Source organism: Lissotriton helveticus, chromosome 9 (genome assembly GCF_964261635.1).
Source record: "Lissotriton helveticus chromosome 9, aLisHel1.1, whole genome shotgun sequence".
Taxonomy (NCBI): Eukaryota; Metazoa; Chordata; class Amphibia; order Caudata; family Salamandridae; genus Lissotriton; species Lissotriton helveticus.
Genome location: NC_136070.1, coordinates 1,291,609,040 through 1,291,636,852, shown reverse-complemented (window position 1 = coordinate 1,291,636,852; position 27,813 = coordinate 1,291,609,040). Strand labels below are relative to the sequence as shown.

Below are 27,813 nucleotides of genomic sequence, written 5' to 3'. Positions count from 1 at the left end.
CCTCTCGTTGCTGCCTTGCTTGTGTCTCAATCTAATTGGAACTGGCTAATACTTTGTTATACTGGCTAATGCTTTGATATTGATGTTATGGTACCTTCATTTGTTACCAGGAACTGTTTTTGAGGGATTTGGTGCTTTAGCGGACGAGCGCGCGGTTAGAAAACGCGTCGAATCAGCCCGCTTCTGTTTTCATTCCTCTGTGGCTTGTGTGAGGTTCGGCCGATTCTGGCGCGTTTGACGTTACGGTCACTGACCGGGGGCAGACCGTCACCGGGTATTCACGGAGCCTTGGTCCCGGGGCTTGTTGCCTTCCCACAGTAGGCGCGATTATCACGCACACACAAGGGCTTCCCTTATCGCCCGATGACGCGATAAAGGCCGGGTGGCTCTCGGCGGCAACGCGCTCCCTAGCGAGCTGAAATTGGGCTGCATTTGGGTGGATTTCAGTCGCGTTTGGGCAGCGCGAATTCCCCTGTCATTCAAACGCATTCCTAATGGTGATCGCTCTGCTCTTAATATCGCCTGGTTCAGGTTGTAATATTCAAGCCTGAAGAGAGTGGGCGCACGCTCTGTGTAATCTTGTATTGGCCTGGGTTTCTGACCCCATCGACTACAGCTTTGCTGAGGGGGGTTTTAGGACGATTTCTGTGTGCTTTGGGCTACCCCCCCCCCCCCATTACCCTCCTTGTGGCTGTGATAGAGTCTGGCTCAGACTATTAACTTGAGATTTGCTTACTTCAGTAATTCTTTAAGCCACCCCTGACTATGGCCGAGTGGGAGCAATACCCCTAAGAGTATGCTGAGGAGAAGACATATGAAGGACAGCAGGAGGCTGTCTTAGAGGACAATTTGGTGAATGCTTTGGACGCCTCCGCTCAGTCCTCCGTGAACAGGGCTATGGAGACCACGGTCCCACAAACTGTTCAGCAGGCCCTAGCGGCGGCTCTACGCCCTATCAGGAAGCAACTAGAGGGCTTCGCAAAGAGGCATGGCTGTAGGAGGGTGGGGTCTGCAATCCTATGGTCACCCCAGATTTTTGCTTTTTGCTTCACTGGTTTACGACTTTCCCTGGCTGTGGGCCTGCTAATCAGACCCACAGCCTAGCTGTTCTCTCTCTAAATTGACAACCATGTACTTTAGGTGCATTTACCAATTGGTACTGGGCCACCTCATCAGTCCCTGTACAGTGTACCTTAGGTATCCAGGGCATAGGTGTACCCAAGGCCTACCAGGGGCTGCAGCATGTATTATGCCACCCCTGGCTGGCCATCCAAAACTGACACAAATGGCTGCAAGACAGCTGGGGCAAGGTGTTGTAATCACCCTTTGCTATAGATATAGTATACCTATATCTAACCCTAAAATGGACACATATATTCCTATCAGTCACTCCTATGGCAGGCCTTATCAATCCTGAAGACAGAGTGCTTGGAATTATCTGAGATGGTGCGCTAGCATGAGCTGAGCCCGTCTGCAGCTTGCGGAACCAAGTCCTAATAGCTGTTCCATGATAACGCTATACCATATACTCTTAAGTGCATTATAATCCTCGCGGTTAAATGCTAACTCTGGTATAACATTATCAAAACATGTCGAGTAAGGTGTCATACGAATTGGAATACTACCCCCTCGCCAATTCTGGCGACGGGGGTAGCATTCCACCCTTCTAGAGGGACACGACATGTATGTAACTGTGAACCCCGGTTAAAGTTAACTCGAGCCTTGGCATCACAAAATGGATGCTGCCACCACAGACACAAGTCTGACCTCCTGCTGCTGGGAGTCCTTCCAGCGAGGGTGGCTTGGACAAAGGGTTTCCTGCCTTGGGAGGTGCTAGCACCACCCCAGACAGGATTTTGTTTATTGGGTAGGACAGGCCTGAAAGGAATGAGACATGCCTGGGGCACACAAGGTGTCCTGTGCATACACCGGTTCAAACCAGTTGCTGGGGCATCCCTGCCCCAGCTCTGGCGCGAAACCGGACAAAGGATAGGGGGTGTAGCCACCCCGCTTCCTGGTCCCACCCAGGGGAGGGACCTAGTCAGTAGTGCAGCCCCTTTAGGAGAATAAAGGTAGGAGCTGGTCCCATTCCAAATTAGATTATCCTGAACAACTTTCACAAGAAGAAACTCTGGACTTTGACGTTCTGCTCCCCAGAAGACTGAAGAATCTCCCTTGTGGGCAAGGAGTGTCCACCCTGCACAAGCAGGCACCATCAAGCGTCCAGCGGCTTCACTTTGTCGTCTTCCCTCGAGGATCCAGACTTCAGAGCCCGACGAGATCCGGATTCCCAGACCTCTCCGACCACAACTCACATCTTCAGCAAAGCTGGGATCCGTGGGTGCGACGAGACACGTGGGACCGGCCATCTTGAAAGAAACTGCACTTCGCTTCCAGCACGACTCCCGAGGTAAACTCGACCAAGTGCCTTGGGGACTGAGAAGCCCCAGCCCCGAGCAGCTCCTGCACCAAAGATCAGCCCTCCAGCTTCCACGAGATCTGCGTGGGGCCCTTCTGCTTGTTTGCTGCTCGACGCGTTGTCTGGTCACTTGCCGGCTGGCTAGTGGCCTCCTAGACGACGAACTTTGAACTCTTCACTGCTGGTCTGGTTGCTCCAGACTGGCCCTTGCTCCCTTCCAAAAGAGGAGCACCCTGGACCCTCCTGGTCCACTCCAGACGCCGTTTCCACTCACCGCGTGGGTTGCCTTTGCCAAGGCCTGTTGACGCCGAATCCGGATCCAACACCGCCGACAGCGAGAGCCTGCGTGGGACAGCTCGTGCCTCCATCCTGGTCGTCGAAGACACCTCCTGGTCCACGTGGCTGCAGAGACAAGCGTCCACTCTTCACCTGATCGCGCCGACAGCACCTGGTTCCTTCCTGGAACACTGTCCCCTCTGCTTTCAGGTCCTCTTCTTCACCGATCCACCCTTGGATCGCACAGGACATCTTCCTCCTGGTCGCCTGCAGCATCTTTTCATCCAGGCTCCATAGACTTCAACGCGAGAACCCAACACACTTTGACACCTATGCACCCGCAGCCCGTGGGTGAGGTAACGAGAGCATTTCGGTGCTCAAGGGTAGTTTAACTGTCCTAGTGTCCAGTTCCACAGTCGTTTTAGTCCTAACTAGTCAGGATTGTCCGTACTCACCTTTAACTTGAAGTGTACTGTCCATAGACGTTGTTACGCATCTCGCGTGTGAGTTCACACTCTGCACACGCGTCCCGTGGGCCTCCTATTACTTACCTAAGGTGAAGATAGCGTAGTCCTAGCGAACCTCCAGCCTCTGGACAGCTCCATTCCTTCTATCTACTTTCACATTCCACTTACTTAGTATATGGTTTGTCGTGCCCCTAGGGCACCATTGTAATTTAGTGCAACTTATCGTATTTTTCTTAAGAGATTGTCATGTGCTTAGCCCTCTGACCTCATAAAGAGTTCAGAGGTGTTTGTTATTAATAAATATACTGTTTATTTTCATAACAACCTGTGTGGTGTCCTTTCATCTGGTATTCAAGGGGTTATATTGTGGTAAAACAGCTGGCTTCACATGCCAAAAGAGTTTAGCCTAAGACTGCTTTGTCCATGCTACCATTAGGATAGCTGGTCTATAAGGTTGACCTACAACCAATCACCATAAGGGTTGTTTGGACTGATACAAGGTGATCACTAGAACTAGTGAGCATCATATATCAGGCCAACTTCTCACAATGGCTACAACAAAAAGCCGCAGAAGAAGCAGGCAGAGGCGTCTACATCTAGTCAGGGCTCTTCTGACCCGGCACAGTGGCCACATGCACATGCACTGTCCGCATTGGCCGCCAGTGGGGCAGCTGACCACTCCTACTCGGAAGGCAAGGCTATGGCTAAGCTCAGGGCCCATACCGACACGGATACCGACACTAACACCACGAATACAGACACCGACACTGATATCTCGGAGGAGCCTCCTCCACCGAAGAAGGCAAGAACATCTCAGCCGACTGGGGATATTCCTACAAATACCCCTTTCACCTTCGACCCTTCAGATATTATGCACCCTAGGTCCTCGGACTGGATGCCCCCCGCAGTCTCTGCCTATCTGCACGAGAACCTTAGGAAGAGTTTCCCAAGAGAGGTGCGCAATCGTCTAAAGTCGGAGTGTCCACGACCGGAACTCCCGGACAAGGTGGCGGAGACGCCGGAAATCGATGCTAGCCTCCTGACCTTTCTACGGAAATTTTCAAAAGATCCCAAATGTGGCATCGATAGAGCCTGGAGGGGATGTCAGGACAAAATGCTGGATGTAGTGGGCCTTTTGGCCAAAATTCTAGAAATGGCCTTAGCAGCCAAGGAAGCATCTACGCCGGTAGACCCAGATATATTGGCAGGTTGGACCCAGCGGGCCATAGGCCTCATTGGCAACGCCAACTGTGCTATATCCTCCGAGAGGCGTAAATCTCTCCTGATAAGGATGGATAGCAACCTGACGGAGCTGGCAGATACAGCACCCGAACCCCTGGCGGCGGGTCAGCTCCTCGGCGAGAGATTCGTCAAAGACGTTGCAAAGTACGTCGGGACCTTCACAACATCGGATAAGGCGCAATCGGGGATTAAAAGAATATTTACCCAGGGTGTTTTTAACCGGGCCGGACGAGGCGGGGGCCGCTCGTCAGGCCGTGGAGGTCCCCAAGGCTCCCAGAGAGGCGACTTTGGTCGTGGAAGAAACGACTATGACTCCACTAGAGGCGGGACCTTCTATCCATCCCGCAGGACGTTCAACAGGGGACGCTTCCAGTCCAACAACAACAGGGCGAACTTCAAAGCTCAACAAAACACAGGTGAGCGTTGTAGACCTTTCTCTTCTTCCTTTGGGGGGGGTCGTACCCAACACTGCCTACGGCAGTGGCAGGAGCTAACACAGGACGCCTGGGTGTTGCAGATAATACAGGGCTTTCACTTAGAATTTTACTCTCGTCCTTTTCAGTCAGGTACCCTGCAGATATCCATTTTTGCCTACAAGATCGCAGTTTTATAGAGGAGGAGATCGTTGGGTTGCTGCAAAAGCGCACAATAGCACCAACCAGCCAGGGGCCTTACGGCTTTTGCAGCAACATATTTATTGTACAAAAGAAGGGAGGTGGAAACAGACTAGTTCTAAATCTCAAAGAATTCAACCAGTTTCTAACGTACAATCACTTCAAGATGGAAGGCATCCATCTTCTAACGGATTTGCTACAGGAAGGGGACTGGATGGTCAGGTTGGATCTCAAAGACGCGTTCCTATCCATTCCAATCTTCCCGCTGCATCGCGGGTACCTCCAGTTCAGGTGGAACGGCCAATGGTACGAATATTTGGCTCTTCCTTTCGGGCTCTCCTCAGCTCCTTGGTGTTTTACCAAGATAACCAAGCTGGCCATGCTACTTTGCCTTTCAGCGTGCAGACGATCATCAGACGTGCGGGGTCTCGACGTTACAGGTAGAGTATTTACTCCGGAAGGAGTTTCCTTTAACATTTCAGGTCGCACCAAAACATTGTCACGTCATATTGATTATAATGCTTTTCATGATAATGAGAAATTATGTGTGGGACAATGTTTGAAGATGTATGAGGAATGCACAAAGGCCATTAGGCCTCAGAGCTGTTCACAATTGCTCATTGCATTGCAAAAACCTTTTAAACCTGTGGCGGCCGCCACCATTGCCAGATGGCTTCGTTATATTATGCAAGAGGCTGGCATTGACACCACCATTTTCGGTGCCCATTCTGTAAGAGGCGCTATGGCGTCAAAATCGTTCATGTTGGGTTCTAGCATCCAGGACATTATGCGTTGCGCAGATTGGTCCTCTGAGTCCACTTTTAAGACATATTATTATAAGCCGGTGAGGGATATTACCTCTGTTGTTTTTAATGAGCGTTAAACTAGCATAATCTGAAGCCTCCAGTCCTGTAATAGAATCAAAAATTTGCTAGCATTCGCGCCAAGAATTTTCAATTCTATTAAGGTCACCGAGGCGAGGATTATCCCACCGGCTTGGTTAAGTGTAACAGCTTGCCCACCCAGATGTTTTCGGTGGTTACGGTTTAATTTCCTGTATTTCAGGATCAGACAAGAAATCTGAATAAACGCAGAAGACTGCCAGGATATTCAACCTGAGAAGCACGTTTCTTTCTTCCATGTTGGAGGAGTTATGATGTTATTCAAGTTACTTTTGGGACTTGTTCGCTACAAAGAAAGAGGAAGATGGCGGCACGCTAAGGGTTCTTATGGACTGTGGGGGCGTGCCTATATACATGTCATCATGGGAAATGTAGTTTGATTTATTGTTATTTATGAAAATATGCATTTTCATTGGCTGCTGTGATTTTGCAGTAAAGATTGAGAAGCATAATCCCCGCCTCCGTGTCCTTAATAGAATTGAAAATTCTTGGCTGAATGCTAGCACATTTTTGATTCTTTCTTTGTTCTATGGATGCTTTCTTTGTTCCTGGTCCATCTCTCGTTGCTTCTTTCTTTATTCTTTATTATGGATTCTTTGTTCTATGGATTCTTTATTTGTTCTGGATTTTTTCTTTGTTCCTGGTTCCATCTCTGGTTTGTTTCTTTCTTCTCCATTATGGATTCTTTCTTTGTTCCATCTCTCGTTGCTTCTTTCTTCTCTCTTTATTATGGATTCTTTGTTCTGGATTCTTTCTTTGTTCCTGGTTCCATCCCTCGTCGCCTGGAGACAGATCAGAGCCTCGGGTCCTTCCTCTGAGCAGCTGGCCGTGGCCGCGGCCCGTGCACTGGACACTTGTTTTCCTTCGAATAACCCCCTTTGCGAGGCCGCAGCGCTGCTCCCGGCTCCGGTGTTTCTGCCCCTGGAGTGGGGGCCCCTCCTCCAGCTTCTCATTCCCCCCGCAGGCTGCTTTCACTCGCCAGGTGCGTGACTCTCTTCTTCCTTTGAAGCGTTGCCTCCCGCCAGGCCCGCGCTGCTCCCGTGGTCCCCCCCCAGCCGCGGGGGCCTCTGCTCGCTCCGGGGGGGGGGGGGCGCCGTGTGTCTTCAGTCGCCCCGTCCTGGACCCTGTGGTGGCGACTGTGACCCCAGTTCTGAGCACTCCCTTTCTGGTTGTATTTCCGGATCTGCGCGCGCGTGCTGCGGAAGTGACGCTATGGAGCGGTATTTTCGGTTCTGCGCATGTCCGCTGGAGTAGTGTTTCCCATTGTGCGCGTGTCTGCTGAAGGCTTGATTTGCGCATGTCTGCTCCTGGAGCTCTTTTCTCATTCGGCGCATTGGTGTGCTAGACACTAGTCACTTTACATGTTTCCTAGAGCAGGGTTTCTCGCTGCGCATGTCTGCTGGAGCGGCGACACACCCTGTGCGCATGTCAACTAGAGCCACGACGCTCCGTGTGCGCATGTCCATTGGGGCAGTGTTCCTGACTCTGCGCATGTCTGTTGGAGCCGTGTTTCCTGCTCGGCTCTTTCCTCGTCCGCGCATGCGCAGTCTGACGCGGCGCACACGGTTCTTTGTTTACCTGCAGGGAGCTGCTCTCGCGCCGGCCCCCACTCTCACCCCCGCGCCGCACCCCAGCTTTGACTCTCACCTTCAGGACACCCCCGGGAAGGAATCGATGCAGAATCACCGGAAGGACATGTTCCGGCAGCACCTGCAGGCGGTGAGTGCAGCCCCCCCCCTGGGGGCGGTGAGTGCAGCCCCCCCCCCCCCCCCGGGGGCGGTGAGTGCAGCCCCCCCCCCCCCCCCCGGGGGCGGTGAGTGCAAACCCCCCCCCCCCCGCAGTGAGTGTAGCCCCCCCTGGGGGTGGTGAGTGCGGCCCACCCTCCCCCGGGCAGAAGTTGTCTACTCCCAAAACAAATATTCGAGTTAAACATAAAACTGAGAGTACTAAAAAGAAAGGTTTATTCGCAATACCAATTTTAGATGTTATCGTTGTGATAGTCCTACACATCTAGCATCCAGTAAAACATGTCCTGCCTTAAGGCAACAGTGTTCCAACTGTGGTATTGTGGGTCACTTTGCCAAAGCTTGTAAGAGGAAGGGTGGTAGTAGAAAAAGCAAGTGTTTGGATGAAGCTGACTATGACTCGAGTGATGGTTAGGGTAGTATCAAGAAACTTACCATCAATGATTCTAATAGTAGTTCTCAAAACTTGAATCCCAAAGAATTTTTCATTTGGAATGTAAATGATTGTAACAATAAGTCTTTGAAAAAGCCGTTATGTACTATGTCTATTGGGAGCATTTCCGTGCAAATGTATGTGGACTCTGGTTCACCATATACCATTGTTGATGAGGTAAACTGGAAATCCCTATTTGCTGCACGTTTGGGTGATAAACTCCTAGAATCCTATATTCAACCAGAAGGATTCTCTGGAGAGAAAATAGACATGGTTGGATACAGATCCTTAGTTTTTAAGTTTAAGAATAGACAGACCACCAGCAAATTGTATGTTGCTAAGAAGGGACCTGCAGTTTTGGGCTGGATGGACCAGGGTAAATTAGATATAACTCTCAACCCTAACAGCCCAGAACCTGTTGGTGCTTAATGAGGATGATTTGTTTTGTGAGAAATTGTTGAAGAAGTTCCCCAAAGTCTTTAATCAGACCCCCCAGGATATTGCGGCATAGATTTGCAAATTTAGCGGCACAAAAAGGGAAATTTAGCGGCACAAAAATGGAAATTTAGCGGCATTTTTGCGGCCCTTCATTTTACTTGAAATCATTCCTGTTCAGCCTTAAATCAATGCCAACTGATTTAGCAGAGTTTTCCACTGTGAAATAGGCATGTTTAAAATCTTAGTTTCTCTACAGAAGCACAGCCCCAATCTGCACCTCGTGGGAGGGGGCCCTATTTCTCCCTGGGGTGTTCTAGCACCCTTGTATTCACCCCTGCCGAGGCACCGCTGCCTCCTGGACCCTTCCAAAATGTGCTACACCTGTGGGCCAAGATGAGTGTTTGCCTCAGGGACAGAGTGAGTTTTTTTCTATCTGCACATGACTTAGGTTTGGAATGAAGTCCACAATTAAGTAACAGCAGAGGGGTGTGTGCAGGGTTTTGAGTAGGATGAAAAACTGAGGGTCGCTCACAGGGGCGTGGCCGATGTAATTAAGGGCCTGGCTTAAAACACTTATGCTAAAAATCTGAACTTAGTATAGTGTGCTGCCCCAAATGGTATTTTGCTGCTTCTGTCCATTCATCCATATATAACTCAACGTGGCCATGCAATTGATGACCTGCATATGTCTGCACTCCAGCGCTCCCTTCTGATAGTTATTCTGCCGCAGAAGGCTCCTATGGCTGGAAACTGACTTGCTCTCTCATTAATCGAAATGGGAATTTGTAATACAAACGTCGCTTGGCCAGAAGGAAGCAGAAATTGGACGGCGGGGAAGCGCCACTGCCTCTAGAGGGCTGTGTCACCTGAGGCGCCTCAAATGCTGACCTACAGGGTGAAATCCAGCTCTCTGAAAAGAACCCCGTTTACACAGTAGAGTGAAATGCATGACTCACAGCTAGTTGTAAACACTACATTGATATGTTTGTTGTTAGTGTGGTTACGCCCTTTCCACAGTTTAAAGGTCACTCATATATGTTGTGTCATTTAGTACCGAGAATAAATCAATCACATATTTCTCTCCATTGTGTTCCTCCACCCCTTCTTTTTCCCTCATCTCTCCTACAACTTTCTGCTTTCACTTTCTCCATGCTTCTCTCCAGTCTTTGCTTCTCTTTCTCATTTCTCTGTTGCTTTTTCTTTGATTATTTTCTTTTCCCTTGTCTTTGTACCCCCATCTTCCTTAACCCTTGTTACCTTATCACTACTTACAATATTCTGATCCTCTTCTACGCCTTTCCCCTTTATTTCTCTCTGTGCTGTTGTGGTGAACTAATGGGTGATACATGCTCTCATATTGGAGGAAAAACAAACGGGAAACTCTGTGAAATAAAGTATTTGCGCCGGTATCCCACTACATTTTATTTTGGGGCACTTTTAAACAGCTGAAAACTTTGGACAGATTTGCAGAAATTGCTTGCTAAGCCGAACCGGACTCTCTTCAATAACAACAAACAAACACAAATCGTGCAGACATATTGCCATATAAAACAAACATTTCTGGACGTGCACCTGAATGCTTCTCAACTCCTGATTAATCTTTCCCTACACGAATGGGATGTTTAACTTCCGGCTGCTCAGGGTTCTGTTATGACATTCCACAGGCCCATGGCAGGGAATGTCGACCGTTTTCGAACGCTTTCCCCACGCCTTGTAAACTCACAAGACTTTCTCCCTGCATTTGGCAACCTCGGCAAGGAAGAGTCTCCATTGGTTGCCCATCCCTTTCAGAGTCTCTTTTAAACTTCTCTGTCTTACCTACAGCGCCCTGAGGGCAGGCCCGATTGATGCCTTGGGTTCTTTGCTCTCTAGGTATGTTCCAACCAGATGTCTTCGCGCGTTAGAGCTTAATCAACTGGTAGTCCCACGCGCTAAGATGGCAAGATGGGGGAGCAAGGCCTTCTCCATCCTTGCACCTCAACTTTGGAACACTCTTCCCTTGGAGATCAAATTACAGCCCTCACTTGATCTTTTCAAGAAAGCTCTGAAAACTTGGTGTTTTTCCAAAGCCTATCAGTGAGCTCGTGTCTCTGTCTGCCCGCAGCTAATTTTTTGAGTTAGGCGCCTTGACGCCCACTGGGCATAGCAGCGCGTTAATAAATTACATTTCATTTCATTTCATTTCAGCACCAAGAAAAATACCTTTCATTCTTTTCACAGCACTCGTACTTTAGGAGGCTGCGGGCAGCAAAAAGTCTTAATTTTGCAGGAAGCAGAGACGTGCGCGCTATGCAATAAAGTGTGAGTGCAAGGGAAAGATAGTGTGCGCGCAAGTGCAGGCACGCATACTACCGGGAACCATGATAGGCAGAGTGATGGATCCATAAAAAAGGGATGAAGAACTGGCTGTCTTAGCTCACCGTGGACTCTGCCGCATCCTAATCCTGCCCTTCGTAAGTAAAGGGAGGGCACGTGCTCTGCTGCCTGTCGCTTCCAAACGTGTCCTGCTTTCCTTCTCTCGATTTGCCGAGCTGTGCACCTCGCATTGTTGAATTTTAGGTTCTATTCCGTTCACTGGTGCACACACTGATTATGTGCGGGATACACGATGGTGTTTTTGTGAAAAGCTTTAGCAAAGTTCGGTGAAAAGAAGGAACAAGGAAATGATTGCCTAATGCCGGCCGGCCGCAGTAAGAAGCAGGCAAGTTTTACAGTGTAGGAGCCACGTAGTGACGTATGCGATATGGGCGTACAGCCAATAGGATGTTATCATTTCTTTTGCTGTCTGCCGGAGACCTTTTTCGCGGCCAAAAGGGTAAATATCGTGGGAATCGCGCTCCTCTGCTGATTTCGCAATTATTTTGCAAATCGCGAAATGCTGGAGGGTCTGTTTAATGGGGACATAGGGAATCGTAATGATTTTGAACATCGTATTGTTTTGAAGTCTAATGCTTGCCCTAAAATACACAAGGTCAGACACATTCCTGTTCTTCTTAGGGATGATGTCGAAAAAGAGCTGGATAAATTGGTTAAAGCTAACAACATAGAACCCATCGAATCTGCAGAGTGGATTTCTCCAGTTGTGGTCGCTAGACGTAGTAACGGCAAATTGAGATTATGTATTGTTCTTAGGCATTTAAACAATAATATTGTAGTAGACAAATTTCCCCTTCCAAAGATCTCTGAGATGCTGTCCCTGGTGAAAAATGGCGAGTGGTTTTCGTCAATTGACCTTTCTGCTGCTTACCATCAGATTTCCCTTGCTGATGAAAGTAAACAGTTGGCAGCTTTTGTCACCCCTTTTGGCTGTTTCCAATAGAAGAGACTTCCATATGGTGTAGCCTCTGCGGTGCCTATTTTTCAGAGGTTAATGTACCATTTATTTGGCCAAATTAAAAACGTCAGGTGTTTTCAAGACAATATTTTTGTTTTTGGTGCAGATAAAAATGAGCATGACAACATTTTGAATGAAGTACTTACCATCCTAGAGTCCAAAGGGTTAACAGTTGAACATTCCAAGTGTAAGTTTGCTGTCAAATCCATCACGTAATTAGGTCATACTCTCAGTAGAGAGGGCATATATTTATTTATTTGCGGGTTTATAACGCGCTTGAATCGACTCCTTCCGGAGTATCTCTGCACCCAAAACACCAGAAGCATAGTCAAACAGTCAGTGGATAGCAGTTTAGTTCTGAAACAAGAATGTTTTGAGCTTCTTTCTGAAACTCAAATGTTCAGAACATTGCCTCAGCTCAAGGGGAAGCTTGTTCCATAGAATCGGACCAACTACAGATAGGGCCTTACCACCCTGTCTGGCCTTTCTCACAGCTGGCACTCTCAGGAGAAGCTGGTTACTGGACCTAAGGGACCGAACCGGATTGTATGGAATGAATTTATCTCTCCAGTGCAATGGCCCTAGTCCATTCAAGCTCTTATGTATTAAACAGCAGGTCTTAAATTTTACCCTGTTACGGACTGAGAGCCAATGCAATTTCTCCAAGAGAGATTTAGACGGTGTTCCAGGGGGGCATTTAATACCAGCCTGGCCGCAGTGTTTTGAATCATCTGGAGTTTGGCTAGTACTCCATCATTGTCCGATAACAGGAGGCCATTACAATAGTCGAAACGACTAAGTATCAGAGCTTGCACCAAGGTTTTCCTGGTAAAATCCGGTAGCAGGGGGAAGACCTTTCGCAACAAGCCGATGACATGGAAGCAGGAACCCACAATGATGTTACAATGTTGCTTAAAGGAGAGTTCATGATCCAAGCGCACTCCTAGATTTTTCACAACCAATTTAGGGTCTGGGACCGGGCCAAGGTCTTGCGGCCACCAGTCCGGGGTCCACAGGATCTTTGCTTCCCCAAAGAGCACAACCTCCGTTTTGCCTACGTTGCATTGTAGGCAGTTAGAAGTCATCCAATTTGCTACCGCCTTCGTGCCATTAGAAAAAGAAGTTTTCACTTCGTCGGTAAGAGTTTTAAAAGGAAACAGGAGCTGGGTATCATCCGCGTATGATACCGGGATGAAACCGAACTCTCTCAAGATTTTAGCCAGGGGGGCCACATAGATGTTAAAAAGAGTTGGGCTCAAACAAGAGCCCTGTGGCACCCCCTTGGTAATCTCAGTTTCCACCGAGCGAAATGTGCCCATGCTAACTGATTGAGACCGGTTAGATAGGAAACTTCTTAGCCAGGCCAGTGCTGTACTCACAAGACCGATCTTAGCAAGCCGTTCGAGCAGAATATTATGAGATATAGTGTCGAACGCTGCAGACAGATCTAACAGTACCAGGACTACCGAATGACCCCTGTCCTGGTACATGTGTAGATCATCCGTTACTGACAGTAGTGCCGACTCGGTACTATGCTTCGGCCTAAAGCCAAATTGCGAATGGTCTAGACTGCCAGTCTGTTCGATATAGCTCGAAAGGTGCTTGTTTACATGTCTTTCAGGGAGCTTTCCCATGAATGGAATTTCTCCCAAACCCTCTGATTGAAGCCATTTGTGATGCACCCAACCCCAAGAGCAAGGAGGAAGTCCGGTCCTTTCTAGGACTTGCAGAATTCTATTCTAGATTAGTGAAAACATTTTCTTAAAAAATGTTCCACATTAGACAGTTTCTCAAGAATAGAGTCAAATTCTTGTGGGACGCAGAATGTCAGTTGGAATTTGTCATTATAAAGTGTGCAATTGTTGAAGCTCCTGCTTTTAAGAGATTTGACCCAGATTTAGATAATATTGTCACTGTGGATGCTAGCATCAAGGGTTTAGGGGGTGTTTTATCCCAAATAAGGGCTGATGGGAAAGAGAATATTGTTTGCTATGCTTCCCGTGCCATATCTCCTTCTGAAGAAAATATTTCTGTTATTGAAAAGGAGACTCTGGCGTGTGCATGGGCTATGGACCATTTTCGATCTTTTGTGTGGGGAAAGTCCTGTGTTATACGTACTGATCACAAACCCTTAGTCAAATTACTCACAACAGAAGGAATTTTGAACGCTTCGGCTAGGATCGCAAGATTGTCCTTGCGGTTACAAGACTATAATTATCAGATTGTGTATGTTCCTGGCAAAAAGAACGTAATTGCCGAGTTTTTGTCTAGATTGCCCATTGATATGTATGAATGTGACCTTTCCGATTTGGACGTTGAACAAGTCGCTTTGGTTCACAATCAAGGTTTGTCTAATTTTGATGAGAAAGAATGGTCAAATGGTTATAGACTTGATTCCATTTTACAACAATTGATTGTTTTTATTAATAAGGGTTGGCCTTGCAAAAGCAAACTTCCTGAGGTTTTTAGAGCCTTTTGGGAAGTCAGACATGAACTTTCTGTCACTAATGGATATATTTTCACAGGTGATAAAGTTATTCCTCCTCTTTCCTTGAGAATGAAATATGTTAAACTTTGTCACGAGGAACACAGTGGCATTGTTAAAACCGAGCAAAGAGTCCAGCAATGGTTCTGGTGGCCCGGCATTGATGTCCTAGTTGAGAGTGGTACGTGATTGTTTGCCTTGCTGCAATTCTGATAAATCTTTAGTTGCTTTGAGGCCTAAGTTAGGCGAGTCTTTTGTTCCCACCAAACCGTGGCACACTATTGCCATTGATATTATGGGTCCCATCGGCTTGGACAAGAAGTATGTCATAGCACTCATTGACACTTTCTCAAGGTGGCCTGTCATTAAAGTTTTGGACAAAATTACTTCAGAAGACATTTTGAAGTTCCTTGACAGGACCTTCATTGAAGAAGGTTTACCTGTCCAAGTTATTTCAGACAATGGAGTCCAATTCATGTCTAATATGACCCAAGAATATTTTAAAAGAGCTGGTATTAAACACAGGACCACTTCCCTTTACAATCCTTCTGGCAATGGCATGATCGAAAGATTTACTAGAGTTTTAAATAATTCTATTCAATTGGCTGCCCAGAATTAATATGATTGGGAAGTACACATTTTTAAAACCGTGTGGATGTATAGAACCACACCTCATGATTCATTGGAGGTTTCTCCTTCTAAAGTCATGAGAGGTTGTGGTGCAAGAACTAAGTGTAATCCTGCGTGGTTATTGGAAGCTGCTTCCAGCACTGTCCCTGTTGAATTCATTAGGCCAAGGATTGTTAACAAATGTAGCAAGTACCAAAAAGCGTTCAACCAAAAGCATAATACCAAAGATGTTTATATCAAGATTAGTTCATGGGTCAGGGCCAAGAAACCCTGGAGAGCAAGTAAAGGTGAAAGTCAATACTTCAAACCCTTAAGAGTTAACAACGTTTTTAAAAATGCTGTACAATTGTCTGATGGTAAAGTTTGGAATCTTAAGAGAGTAGCCATTTTTCGCCCCTCTTCAAGTTGGTCTAGTAAATTTTTCCCTCTTAGGACTACTCGTTCTTCTGATCCTCATGCTGAGTGGGACATCATCACAGAGATTAGGGTCCCTACCAATCCTGATGAAAATTGTAACAGCATTCCTGATTGTGTTATTGATGAAGCGGATTCTTCCAATGTTAACAATGGTGTTGTTTCCGGCGGAGGCGGTGATGTTAATTTGCCATCTGGCGGGGAACAGGGATTACCATCTAGGGGGGAACAAAGCAACATTATTGTAGACTTACCACGTTGTGACAAATGTATTTGTTATAAGCCTAAATGGATGTCGGATTATGTTTGTGATGATGTATCTTAATTCTTTTGTTTTATTTTATATGGGGGAGATGTGTTATGTTTATTATTTATCTGTCAATGCATTCTGTGTCTCGCTCTACTGCCTTCTACTCTCGCTCCACGCTTCCACATCAGTTTAGTTCTAGATTGTGGAGTTGTGAATGGAGAGAAGAGAGCGGAGGCGTTTCTCTGCTGTACCAGTGTTCTCGTTATTAAATACTTCAAACCAAGATTACGGTTTCCAACCATCTTTACAGAAGTCATGGCCCTGTCTGTCAGGGGTAAAGAAGTCATGGCCCTGTCTGTCTTGGGGGAAAGATGTCATGGCCCTGTCTGTCAGGGTGGGGTGGGGTGGGGGGATGTCATGGCCCTGTCTGTCAGGGTAAGGTGGGGTGGGGGGATGTCATGGCCATGTCTGTCAGCGGGGGAAGATTTCATGGCCCTCCCTGTCTGTCAAGGGGTGAAGAGGTCATGGCCCTGTCTATCAGATGGGCGGGGGGAGAGGGGGGGTGTGAGAAACTTGTCTATCAGGGGTAAAGATAGCAGGGCTCTGTCTGTCGGGGGGAGATGTCATGGACATGTCTGTCGGGGTGGGGGAGATGTCATGGCCCTGTCTGTCAGGGGTGAAGATGGTGCTCGTGGCACTGTATGAGGACTCTCTCCAGTAAGCACTTAATGGGCGTCACACAAGGTTTATCAGATGAAACTGCAGACACTGGGATAAGCAGTTTGCCATGAAAGACCGTTTATGCAGTTTGTCATTGCATCTGTTTCATCAGGGGTGAGATCATGTGTGTTACATTTTTTCGATCAAACGTGATGGTGTTATCAATCTTAACCAAAACTTTGCTGTAACTGTAGTTTTTTTCAGTAAATATAAATTCACAGACAAAAACCTGAAATGTTGAAGTGAAATTATGGTTAACTTTGCTTTTAAGAACATAACATGTGTTTCAAGAAAGTTAATTGAAAAAAACACTGTTAAAATATGGTTACATTATTACAAAACCTACAAACCACTGAAATTTGCCAGTTATTGGTTTGGTAAAAAGCACACCATAGCTCACAAGGTAAACATCATTAAATACATCTCTGCAGGCATCTAAAATAACATAACTGATTACATAACTGGTGACATTGTCCAATTAAAACTCTGCCATAAGCCAATCACAGCGGGTGTGAGTGACCATCATTGCTCACAGTGTCAGCCTAGTTCAGAGACAAGGGATTTAACCATGGACTTGTTGTTAAATGACTTCAACAAAATACATTTCTTTTCTGACTTTCCTGTTGAAAGCACCCTCGAGACATACAGCATGTTACAACAATGGAGCTTAAAAGACTATAATAGCTGGGGCGGCTCGTCCGCGATGGTGGTACGAGCGTCGCCCAACTGCTTTTGAGAAGTGAGAAACATAAAATGACAATAACTTAGAGTTAGACTTGCACTTATCTCCCTAACGTGTTGTGATTGCAGTACAGTGCACAGAGCAGCATCTCCCCTAAGTCTATTCGAGTTCTGCCCACCCCGCTCTCTCAACTTCTCAATAATGCAACGCCTGCAAACTCATCACCCACTCATCGTCCCCATCCCTCATCCTGACAGGTCAGCCAAAGCCCGTCGCTTACCCCCCCAAAAGGCCTTTCAGCCACCTCTCCGAGTAAAACAGTTCCCGTGCTCACCTCTACGTACAGTAAAGCAACTACAGAGAATTCGAAATCCACCCCCGATCACTAGCACAAATTAAAAAAGGGGGTGGTATCACTCGCATCTACCACTCGGACCTCACCATTACCCAACTTCACTCTGATCCTCTTGACTCCTGCGAATACCTCACACTTTCCATAAGCAAAGACTCTAACCAATTGTGTAAACTGCATACCCTCTACTACCTTCCGGGCAAGATTGACCCGTTCATAGACCACCTCATGGAAATAATCACAGCAAATGACTCCCCCCCTCCAATGATATATTCACAGGAAACTTTAATCTTCATTGGAACAACCTTAATGACATTCAGGTCAACATCTTCAAAGATTTTCTAGCTGGCCAAACACTCACCCAAGTCTGCACCCTGCCAACTCACACAAAAGGCTCTACACTCGATGGGATTATCTCAAAGGAAAAGGCATTCAGGCTAATCTCGAATTTTCCTTGCGACTTGTCAGGCCCTCTCGCTATTACATTCCGAATACTGGGTACACTTAAGAAAAGACCAGCGCAAACATTGAAACTGAAACTATAGCTTAGGGTCACAAACTCGACCTCAAGAAACTGGCAGCACGTTGCTCAAAGGATGTCCCCCCTCTACCCTAGCTATCAAATGTCAGCGAACTTACTAAGCATTACAATGCACCAATTTCTGATATAATCGACTCTCTAGCCCCTTTAAAACTGAAAAAAGTCTAGGTTAAAGACAGAAATCCCTGATTTAGTGGGTCCCTAAACAATGAAAGGAGAAATCTGCGATTAACGGAACAGAACTGAAGACAACACCCGTCCTCCTCCCAGCGAAAACTTCTTATAAAGACGAGAAATGCGTACAACAAAAGCATCCGCAAATCAAAAAAATAATTATTTAGTTTGGAACTGGAGAACGCTAAGAACAGACCTTGTGAGCTCTTTGAAAAGGTAAAACAACAATCAAACAAACTGGCCAAATCCTCTAAAGAAGCAACAAAATCCCTAGTAACCTTTGATGAGCTCTCCTCCTTCTTCTCAACCAAAATCGACTCATTGGGTAATGAGCTGAATTCCGCCGCTATCGTCCATTCGCATCCATCGGAAGCACAAATCAACGTATCTACACACGCCCATCAGATAGCACCCAAAAATGAAGCCCACTGGACTACCTTCAATCTATAGGACGACCACAACATCTCGAAAATTCCATTGTCCATACTACCAAACAATCACTTTAATGTCCCGCTCTTCTCCAAATCTCTACCAAGAACCAACCAATTTATCCTACCCATCAGGACTATAATAATCAACACTTCCCTAACGCAAGGTTCTATGCCCGATTCTCCAAAAGCTGGTCAAGTCATCCCCATTAAAAAAAAACACATTGAACCCGGCTGAACCCGACAATTTCAGACCCATACCTAATATTCCTCTACCAGCGAAAGTGCTCGGGAAATGTGTGCAACAACAACTTAGCCAACACACAGGCGAATTCAATCTGCTAGACGATTGCCAATCTGGTTTCAGGCCAGATCACAGTACTGAAACTACTATTCTCCATATAGTGGATGACGCCCTTCAAGCCCTAGACCATGACAAAACGTGTCTCTTAGTTCTTCTGGACCTTTCATCTGCATTCGACACAGTTACTTGGCCGGCTCAAAAAGAGGATGGGTTTAGGGGGAACTGTTCTGAAATGGTTTAAATCCCTCTTATGGAACCGTTCTCAAATATCCTTAGTTAATCAAAATCTACCCTCTCCTTCCCCGATTATGATCGGAGTCCCGTACTGCTCAACTCTCATCCCAACTCTCTTTAACCTCTATCTGGAACCTTTAACTGAAATTCTGCGTAACGCCAACATCTCTTTCTATATGTATACAGATGGCACACAGATCCTCATCAAAGTTTCATCCCCAGAAGAGATCAAAACAATGAACGAGGCTTTAAAGTTGACTGTACAATGGCTAGCTAGCAAGTAGCTCAAACCTAATGCGCAACATATTGAATTCTTACACATTTCCCCTCCCACAAGCTCCACTGACCAAATCGATCTCTGCGCTGAATTGCCCCCGATCATAGTGGACTCAGCCAAATCACTTGGAATCACACTGGACAAGAACCTGAACATGTGAGGCTGCATCAACACACTGGCCAAAACCGCCAGGTTTTGCCTGAGCTACCGTAGAAAACTAAAACCTTTCATTGACACGTTTGACCTCAAAATGGCAGTACAGGCATTAGTTATCTCTAGGATCGAATACGGTTGCGCAACCCTCTCTGGTCTGCCCAAGATCTCAACTTCTCCCCTAAAACCATGCCTCAACGAAGCCGCAAGACTCTTAACAGGTTTGAGAAAATTTGACCACATCTCACCACACCTGAAGGCCCTGAGCTGACTTCCTTACGAAGCCAGAATGCAACTCAAACTGGCCTGTATCAGACACCTTCATCTCGCTGCCGCCCATCATCAGAAAAATAGCACCCGGTCCCAGCGGCCCGCGCCTGCCCCGCCACCCCTGAGCTATGCCGGCAGCGACTGTATAAGATCCTTGAGAAAGCCCTAGGCCAAATGACCTATTGAGGGCGAAACACGTCGGCTGTCGAAAATTAACAACCAAACTTTGTAAAACCATGGAGTTTCATGAAAAATGTAGTTGTGAACAAATACAATAGAAGAATAAAAAAGAAAAAGGCATAAACTGACCTGGACTCATATAATCTTTATATACTATATCCAAAGGCTGAAATTACATATAAAATATCCGTCACCAAATAGGAGGACACACTCAATAGATCTTATAACTACTCATAACAGTGGCAAGCAAGGTCCAATACCATGAGTAAGCGTTCTGTATACTGTTCGCTTAGCCTACGCCACCTCACTCACAGCACTTTTTGGAAGCACAATTAGTCCCACTCTTCTTTGCTCCAGGAAAAGGCTTAAAACGTATTCTTCCAGAAACTGATTATCAATGTGGTATTTTCTGTTCCAGGCCCAGGTTATGTTCCCCGATGCCTCTGCCTATTTTCCTGAAGAGGAATGGAAGCTTTTACAGGATTGGCAGAAAGAACTTTACCGAAACGTCATGAAGGAAATTCACCAAGCTTTGATCTCACTGGGTAAAACACATTCTTTTTGTAGTTACTATGATTGTTATATATGGCAAGTCTGTTTTTGATTATGAATTCATAAAATGGATTTGAATGTTATGTGTTTCACTGCTCCTGGACAATTAAAACGGTATTGCTCTTATTCCTAGCTCTTGCTCCTGCAGTGTGTGAACTCTTCCTCATAGTTTTGGGTTAGAAACTGTTTTGGCAGTCATTCATTCAGAGCTTTGCATATCGGTACCACTTACAAATACTGCATCATAAGCTACATATTCTTTCTGGGTTTCACCTCCAGCTCGCATGCACTGTCGGCAAAATTTATAGTTTACAAAAAGAAAAACCAGCTTAGAGCCTGACCATTACTTACCATTGGATGCCTAACACGTCACTTACCTTTCCTTCCTTATGATTGGTCACTAACTCCTGCTTGTTCCTGCTTCCACTGTCCGTCTCAGCAGTGCAGCATTGACCTTAGCGTGTGGTTCTCTGCCTGGTCTGCTTCCCATTCAGGCATCCCTATGTAAAGCCTATAGCCTGCAGGTGTTTCCACAAGAGAAAGATAAGGAAGGAAAAGAAGCCTAGGTGTAATGGAGACTCACGAGTTGAGGGGGAAAGAACAGGTCTTGCCTCCTGTTGCCCTCACACACCCCGAAGGATGTCATGCTTTATCATCGGGCATTTGCTCCTCGTCGGACCGGGGCTGCAATGCCCCACGGGTCCCCCGAAGGGTCACTTTATCGGAGATCTTTTAGGAGGAATGTCGGTTGGTGCCTGCGGGTGTGTGGGTCCTAAGAAGAGGGAGAAAGGTGCTTGCTACGCGAAATAAAAACTATCCCGGGAGCTATAAAGGGGGGTAACACCCATAGTAAAATAGAACCCCGTGGTAGAGTGTGTTACCCCAACAGGCTTAATGTGCCTGGGTGTAATAAGGCGGTCATCATGTTTCGCGCCCTTGTTGCCATAGGGGTCATTGGTGCTTCTTCAGGACCAAAAACAGCACAAAGTGGTGACGTGCACGTGAATTGAAGTCTGTCTTTTCTGAGAATAGAGTAGCCAGGGGCGGCAAGAAAGTCAAGGATGGGCGTGGAGTGGTCTTTGAGCCAGGTTTCGCTGAGGAATGCGATGTCGGTATCTTCATTAAGAATGGTTTCAGAGATTTCGGTTGCAGGCCGGACGGCCGAGCAGCAGTTCACAAGCATGCAGTTGAGGGGTTTAGGGTTGTCGCTAGTGACGGGGAGTAGTTGAATGGAGGTGAGTTGCGGGGGGGAAGGTCTGGGGGAGTTAGGATAGTCAGGGGTTCTGTTCATCCCCAGGATAACAGGGATCTTGGAGTGAGGGGAAGGCAGATCTTTAGGCGAGGTTTTGTTAGTGTATGTTTTGCAGAGGACAAAGAGTTCGAGGGCGGAGTAGGTATTCAAGGTTCGAGGGGTTCTGTGGGAGCAGGGTAGGAGAGGCGTTGTTGACCAATGTTTAAGGTATGGACGTTTTCGAGGGTTTGCGCAAGGAGCAGGGGGCCAGGTAGGGCTGGCTGTGGATTTGTCAGATTTGAGCAGATTAAAGTCTTTTCTGAGTAGGGTAAGTTCATCAACCAGGGTAGAGAGATTGAAGTCAATGTTACGCTGTGCTTGGTTGAGGATGGAGAGGAGGGAGGTGGGAGTGGTTGGAATGGAGGGGGAGTTAGGGACGGATTGGTTAGGGTGGGATGGATTACAGCTAGGGGATAGTGGTACTCCAGGAGGGTTTGACGACGGGAGTTCAGTGTTAGTAGGAGGATTGGGGAAGGCCAGGGGAGGGGGTTGGGGTATGGACCAGAGTTGGGAGGAGATGATGGGCAAGATGTCAGGTGGACTGGTGGGGAGAGGGGAGGAAAGGGGGAGATGAGCGGGGGGAGTGTGGGGGTGAGGGGGGATGTGGTAGTGACGTACTGATTGGGGGTAAAGTTTGTGGAGGAAGGGGCATGGGTAATAGGGGCTATGATCGTTATGGGACAGTTTGGAGGGGGGAGGGGTGCTAGGGAGGAGATAGGGAATTGGAGGTGGGCTGTATTAGGGATCAAAGAAATTTGGTGGAGTGTCGTAGGGGATAGGAGGGGGGCCAGGTTCAGGGAGGGAGGTGGGATAGGGGAAAAGGAGATGGAAGTGCCATTACGGATGGGAGAATCCAGGGGGAGTAGGGTTTGTCCCAAAGAGTCGGGGGAGAGCAGGGAGGGGGCATGAGTGGGAGCCGGTGTGAGGCTGGGGGAGCGGATTGCAGCAGGGGAGGGTTCACGAGGGGAAAGTCATTAGGGAGGGGGTTAGGAGTTGGCGCGGCTATGCCCTGGGGGTGAGGAGTCTGTCTAAGAGAGGCGGTGGAGGGCTGGTAGGTGGCATGAGAGGGTGCAGGTGCGGGGAGGGGGGAGCGGATTGCGACATGGGAGAGTTCAAGAGGGGGATGTTGTTAGGGAGGGGGTTCGGCATTAGGGAGGCGGTGGGGAGCTGGGAGGGATTGAGAGGGTGATGTGGGAGGTGTGGGTAGTTAAAGCTGGACAGAAAGAGCGCTGAAGAGAAGTTCAAAGCATGTGAGGTGCTGCTCGGAGGATTGGATCAGGATGTTTCCAGTTTTGTAGATGGAAATGGATATTTCACCAGGGAGGAAAGAGGTAGGGGAGGTGGTGAGTTGGAAGCCATGGGGGATTTTAATTGCGCTAGAGATTGGGAATTGCCGTAAGAAGGTGCTCTTCCATTTGGAGTTCAATAGGCAGTTCATTCCAATGTTTACAAGCCAAATATCTAAAAGAGCGACCTCCCATCCGCGCTTTATGGATGCGAGGGACAAGGAATTGCATACTTTCAAGAGATCTCAGGATGCGTTTAAGACGGTAGATGGTCAACAAATTTTGTAGATAAGCAGGGCCTTTGCCCTGTGCAATGCGGTGAGCCATGCACATAGTTTTAAACAGGATACGTTCCCGTATGGGGAGCCAGTGAAGAGTAGCTGAGGCTCGTTTCCCTGATGTCTTTCTGGGCAAATTAAGAACGAGTCTGGCAGCCGCATTTTGAACACATTGAAGTTGGTGCATCCCTTTCTTGTTAAGACCAATAAGCAAAGAATTCCCATAGTCCATGTGAGGAGTGACTAAGGCGTGTATCAATGTTTTCCTTGCTTTAATGGGGATAAGATCTAAAACTTTTCGAAGGGCTTTCAGAATGCCATAGCATTTGCATGACATACTTTCAATGTGTTGTTCAAATGAGAGATGAGTATCCTGGTGAACACCTAAATTCTTCACAAGGTCAGAAGGGGTGGGTGTGTGACCTAGTTCTGTGATGTATTTCCTATGGGTACTGTATCGATCCCCTTAGTTCTGACCCTTGTCTGGTTAATACTTAACTAGCAGCCATTCAACGGCTCTAAAGCACGTTATCTGATTGGCCATACAACGGCACAGAAGCCCGTTATCTGATTAGGTCATAACGCATGCCATCTCATTAGGCAAGCACTATTTCTACAGCCCCCTAATAGGCATACGGAGTTCTCAAAACAAATCAAACCTACAGCGACCTGGGAAATCCCCGCAGCCATTGTTTTGATTTCACCGAGAACTTCAGTAAAGAATGTGCGAACGACCAGTTCGTATGACATCCTTATTGACGTATTTATGTCCATCCTTACGTCAATCTCGGCACCTTTCAGGTATAAATAATACCGACATTGCCTTAAGCAAACACACGCGGTGGTGACAAGATTGGAGCAGCGAGACTTGCCGAGGAGCCCAGCTGACAGCGAAGCCCACAGACGCTGCCCCTCCTTTCTGACGCGCTGAGAGAGAGACGCTGCCTTTTCTCCTGCCGAGAAATCCAGCCCGGCGCTTCCAGCTGCCCTCGCAGGCAGCTGGGATATCAAGCCCTGAGATAGAGATACCAGCCCTCCAGCCTTCTAATTCCCAGGTACTGAACTGAATAACCCTTGCAGAGAATTCTTGAGTCAGACCCTTGGCAAAGCAAGCTTAACTTAAACTGCTACTTATCTACTCCCGCCCACGTATTAGGCTTAGGTCAGGTACACTGGGGTAGGCGTGGTTAGAAGCACCAGTTGAGTACGATTAGTCAATGTATATATGTATGTATCTATTTTATCCATTTTTAAGTATCATATGGCTAAGAAACCATATTAATGCTTTTACAGTATTATTTTATAATTCGGTTTTTACTGTATGCACTTTACTTAACTATAAGTATTGCAATAATAGCGATTCATTTCTCTTGTACGAGAAAAGAGACTGATCAATAAATAACATCTTTTTATTGAACACGCCCGTCTCTTCCTTTCTCTACAATCTGGTGAAACTAAGAATGCACTGAACTGACTGAGTAAAATAAGTTGTCTTTTGTTTTCACACGACTCTAGAGATACACTCTTGATTAGGGGAGAGCAAAGTTGTCATGTTTTATGGTTGTCAGAAACTAAATCCCTTCTTGTCTATCCAGGGAGGTTAAACCCCTCCTTGTCTATTCGAGAAAGTTTCTAGTGAACTCTGAGCTAGCTGGCAAACACTAAACTTTAAGTCTAATATCGTCAGTAGAAGACCTAGTTAACCTCTGTCCTACGTCTATACTATTGAAGATATTATTCCAATGCGCAGAGCCTATTGGGATAATAGGAACTACACTACATGGCGCCCAACCGTTTGGATAGGCGATAAAACTAACGCAAGACATTAGAGTAACTCAGTCGTGCTTTTTCACACAGGCCCTTTTTTCCCCATAATACTCCAAAGACGTCTGGAGTGGGTGAAAGGTTATATCCGCCAAACTTCGTAGGAGGAGACTCCTATGTATGGTTCTTGGTTTATTCAACGTTGAAGGATACACTGTTCCAAAATATTGTGCATCTAATCTTTGTTTCCGAGGAAACCTGATCTGCAAACAAACAAAATAACCTTCCTAACAGTAAAATGTCAGACAGTGAAGTAGAAAGGGAGACTGCTAGAGCAGCAGCTCAACTCATAGCAGATGATACAGCTCTGCTACAACAAGACGCTGAGGCAATATTAATCCCGGTCAACAAAAGAAAACCTATATCCTTAAAACTTATAGAAAATGGACTGACACCAAGAGGTGGTACAGTCATATTCGTAATTGAGGCACACGAATATCGGCAGACAGAGGTATTCTATTCATGGATAAACTTTCCAGCAGCAAACGCTGTAACAAAGGACTTCCACTATTACAAAATAGAGGAACCTCCGGATGAGTACACTCCTTTCGAGGAGGTGGAAATACCACTCAAATATCAAGAGCACCTGCTCTTGTTTAATGGCGCCCTAAAACATAATAATCACATCACCAGGCTCGGTCCACTAGGTAGACCAGGAGCAACGTGGCCAGTCCTAGCCGGATACACACCACATCCAGACATTGAAGAAATGCCTGCACCAGATCTTTTAGCACAGCTAAAACAATTAATTAAAATACATAGACAATTAGTCCAATATGTAATGCGGACTTCAACAGTCCAACCAGCAATTAGAATTCCACAGCTGACCCCTCATCAGGGGAACACAAATAAAATTACACCACAGAACATACAGTCCTGTCTAGGTAAAGTACCCGCAAAACGGGAACAAATTTCATTCTGGTTAGCACAAAAAATCACTCAAATAGAGGCGGTATTTCCAGATACCACCCCGGTTGAGAAACACAGGATTCTGACTATCTGCCTTCCAATGGGAATCGCACCACATGTGGAGGACTGTGACACTTGGGGTACAGTCTTTGCTTCCATCTACACAAAAACACATGGTGTTCCATCCATGTCGGTAATACCAGATGTGCTAAAACAAATTCAAGATGAATACGGTCCAGAACCTGCTTTAACTCTTGGTATGAAATTACTAAAAGACTTCAAGCAGGTCTCTGCAATATTACTAGCCAATATAAAGGGAGAAGCAGCAAATGTGGCGATCCGCCAGAGGTTGAAAGAGACAGATATAGCAGACCAACCATTTGAAATTGCCAGAATTATAGAAAAATCCTATGAAGAACTAGGAAGAGATAGTTTGGGTGGAATACCTGTAAAACCCCAACTAATTGAAAGTCCTGAAAAGGTATTTATTGAAAATAATCTAAACAATCAAAAAAAGAGCTGGGATGGAAATAAACAATCCACTCCCAAAGAAAAAAGATTCCAGTCCAGAGGAAGGTCTCCTCGGGGGAGAGAAAGATCTCCGGACCAAGGACACAAGTCTCCCCAAAGGGAGGCCTCTGTAAAAAAATACAACCTTAGAAATAGGGATAATATAAAAAAACCTGATAGATATCTAGATATTGATACACGTCCCTCTCAATCTTTTCAGACTTCCTCGCAGAAATCGGAAAGAAGAGGACGATCAGAACACAGGGAAGAGCACGTCAAGTCCAAAGACAAGGAACCTGCTCCTCAAAATAAAAAATTACAATTTCCAAAGAAGAAGGTAGCCAGTATTAAAGTAATCAACCATGCCGAGAATACTGAGGACACAGCTGAAAAACGGAGAATGGGCTCAGACAATGCTAGACAGCGCAGCAGAAGTGAGCATAGCTCGCAAGATCCTTATGAATCATCTGGAGACAGTGGACACGAATGAATACATTCAGGTGGAAACTGCAGATACCAGAGTTAGCAAACCTCATAAAATATATGAAATAACATTGCGTATAGAGGGGGATAAGACTAGGAAAATAAGGGGTCTATTTTGGGATAATCTCTCCAAGGGCTATGACATCCTTCTAGCTGAAAGAGACTGGCCACCAGAGTTTGTCAGGGAGTGCCCTCATGGCGAAGAAATAATTATGCCTGCCTTCTCTAATCATATTCCAATTCATAAAAAATATGCACTTGCAAGAAAGTGGGCAGTTGCCCAAGCTCCTGCATTATATAAAAATCATGTGGGATGGGATGAGGACTCTCCTCCTCACAAAATCCAGTTAAAATCACAACCTACTGCACAGAGGCAGTACCCAATTAAGCAAGAAGCTAAAAAACAGGTAAAAGAGATCCTAGATCAACTTGAATACCAGGGGGTGATTGAAACTTGCACCTCACAAATGAACAATCCTTTGTTTCCTGTCTCCAAGCCAGATGAGTCATATCGTCTTGTTTTGGACTACAGGCACTTGAACTCATGTTGCAAAACTTTTGCAGTGCAAAACTCACACAGTGCAGCACTAATGAATAACATAGTGCGCAAAAAATACAAAACAACATTAGACAACTCTAGTGAATTCTTTTGTCAAAATATAGCACCAGAGAGCAGATATTTGACCGCGTTCTCCATAAATGGCGCGCAAAAAAAA

General features: G+C 46.4%; 1 protein-coding gene across 2 annotated transcripts in view; it reads left to right on the top strand.

Annotated features, from left to right (window-relative positions):
- The first annotated feature begins 7,469 nt into the window (after positions 1-7,469).
- The window catches only part of LOC144782525 (uncharacterized), an 87,513-nt gene continuing 67,169 nt past the window's right edge, over positions 7,470-27,813 (top strand). Inside the window, exons 1-2 of one of the 2 annotated variants that reach the window (XM_078661933.1) lie at positions 7,470-7,639; positions 20,383-20,509. In XM_078661933.1, the coding sequence (XP_078518059.1) occupies positions 7,595-7,639; positions 20,383-20,509 (172 nt within the window). In that variant the 5' untranslated portion in view covers positions 7,470-7,594. The remainder of the gene's footprint in view (positions 7,640-20,382; positions 20,510-27,813) is intronic. The other variant, XM_078661934.1, reaches the window with a different exon arrangement.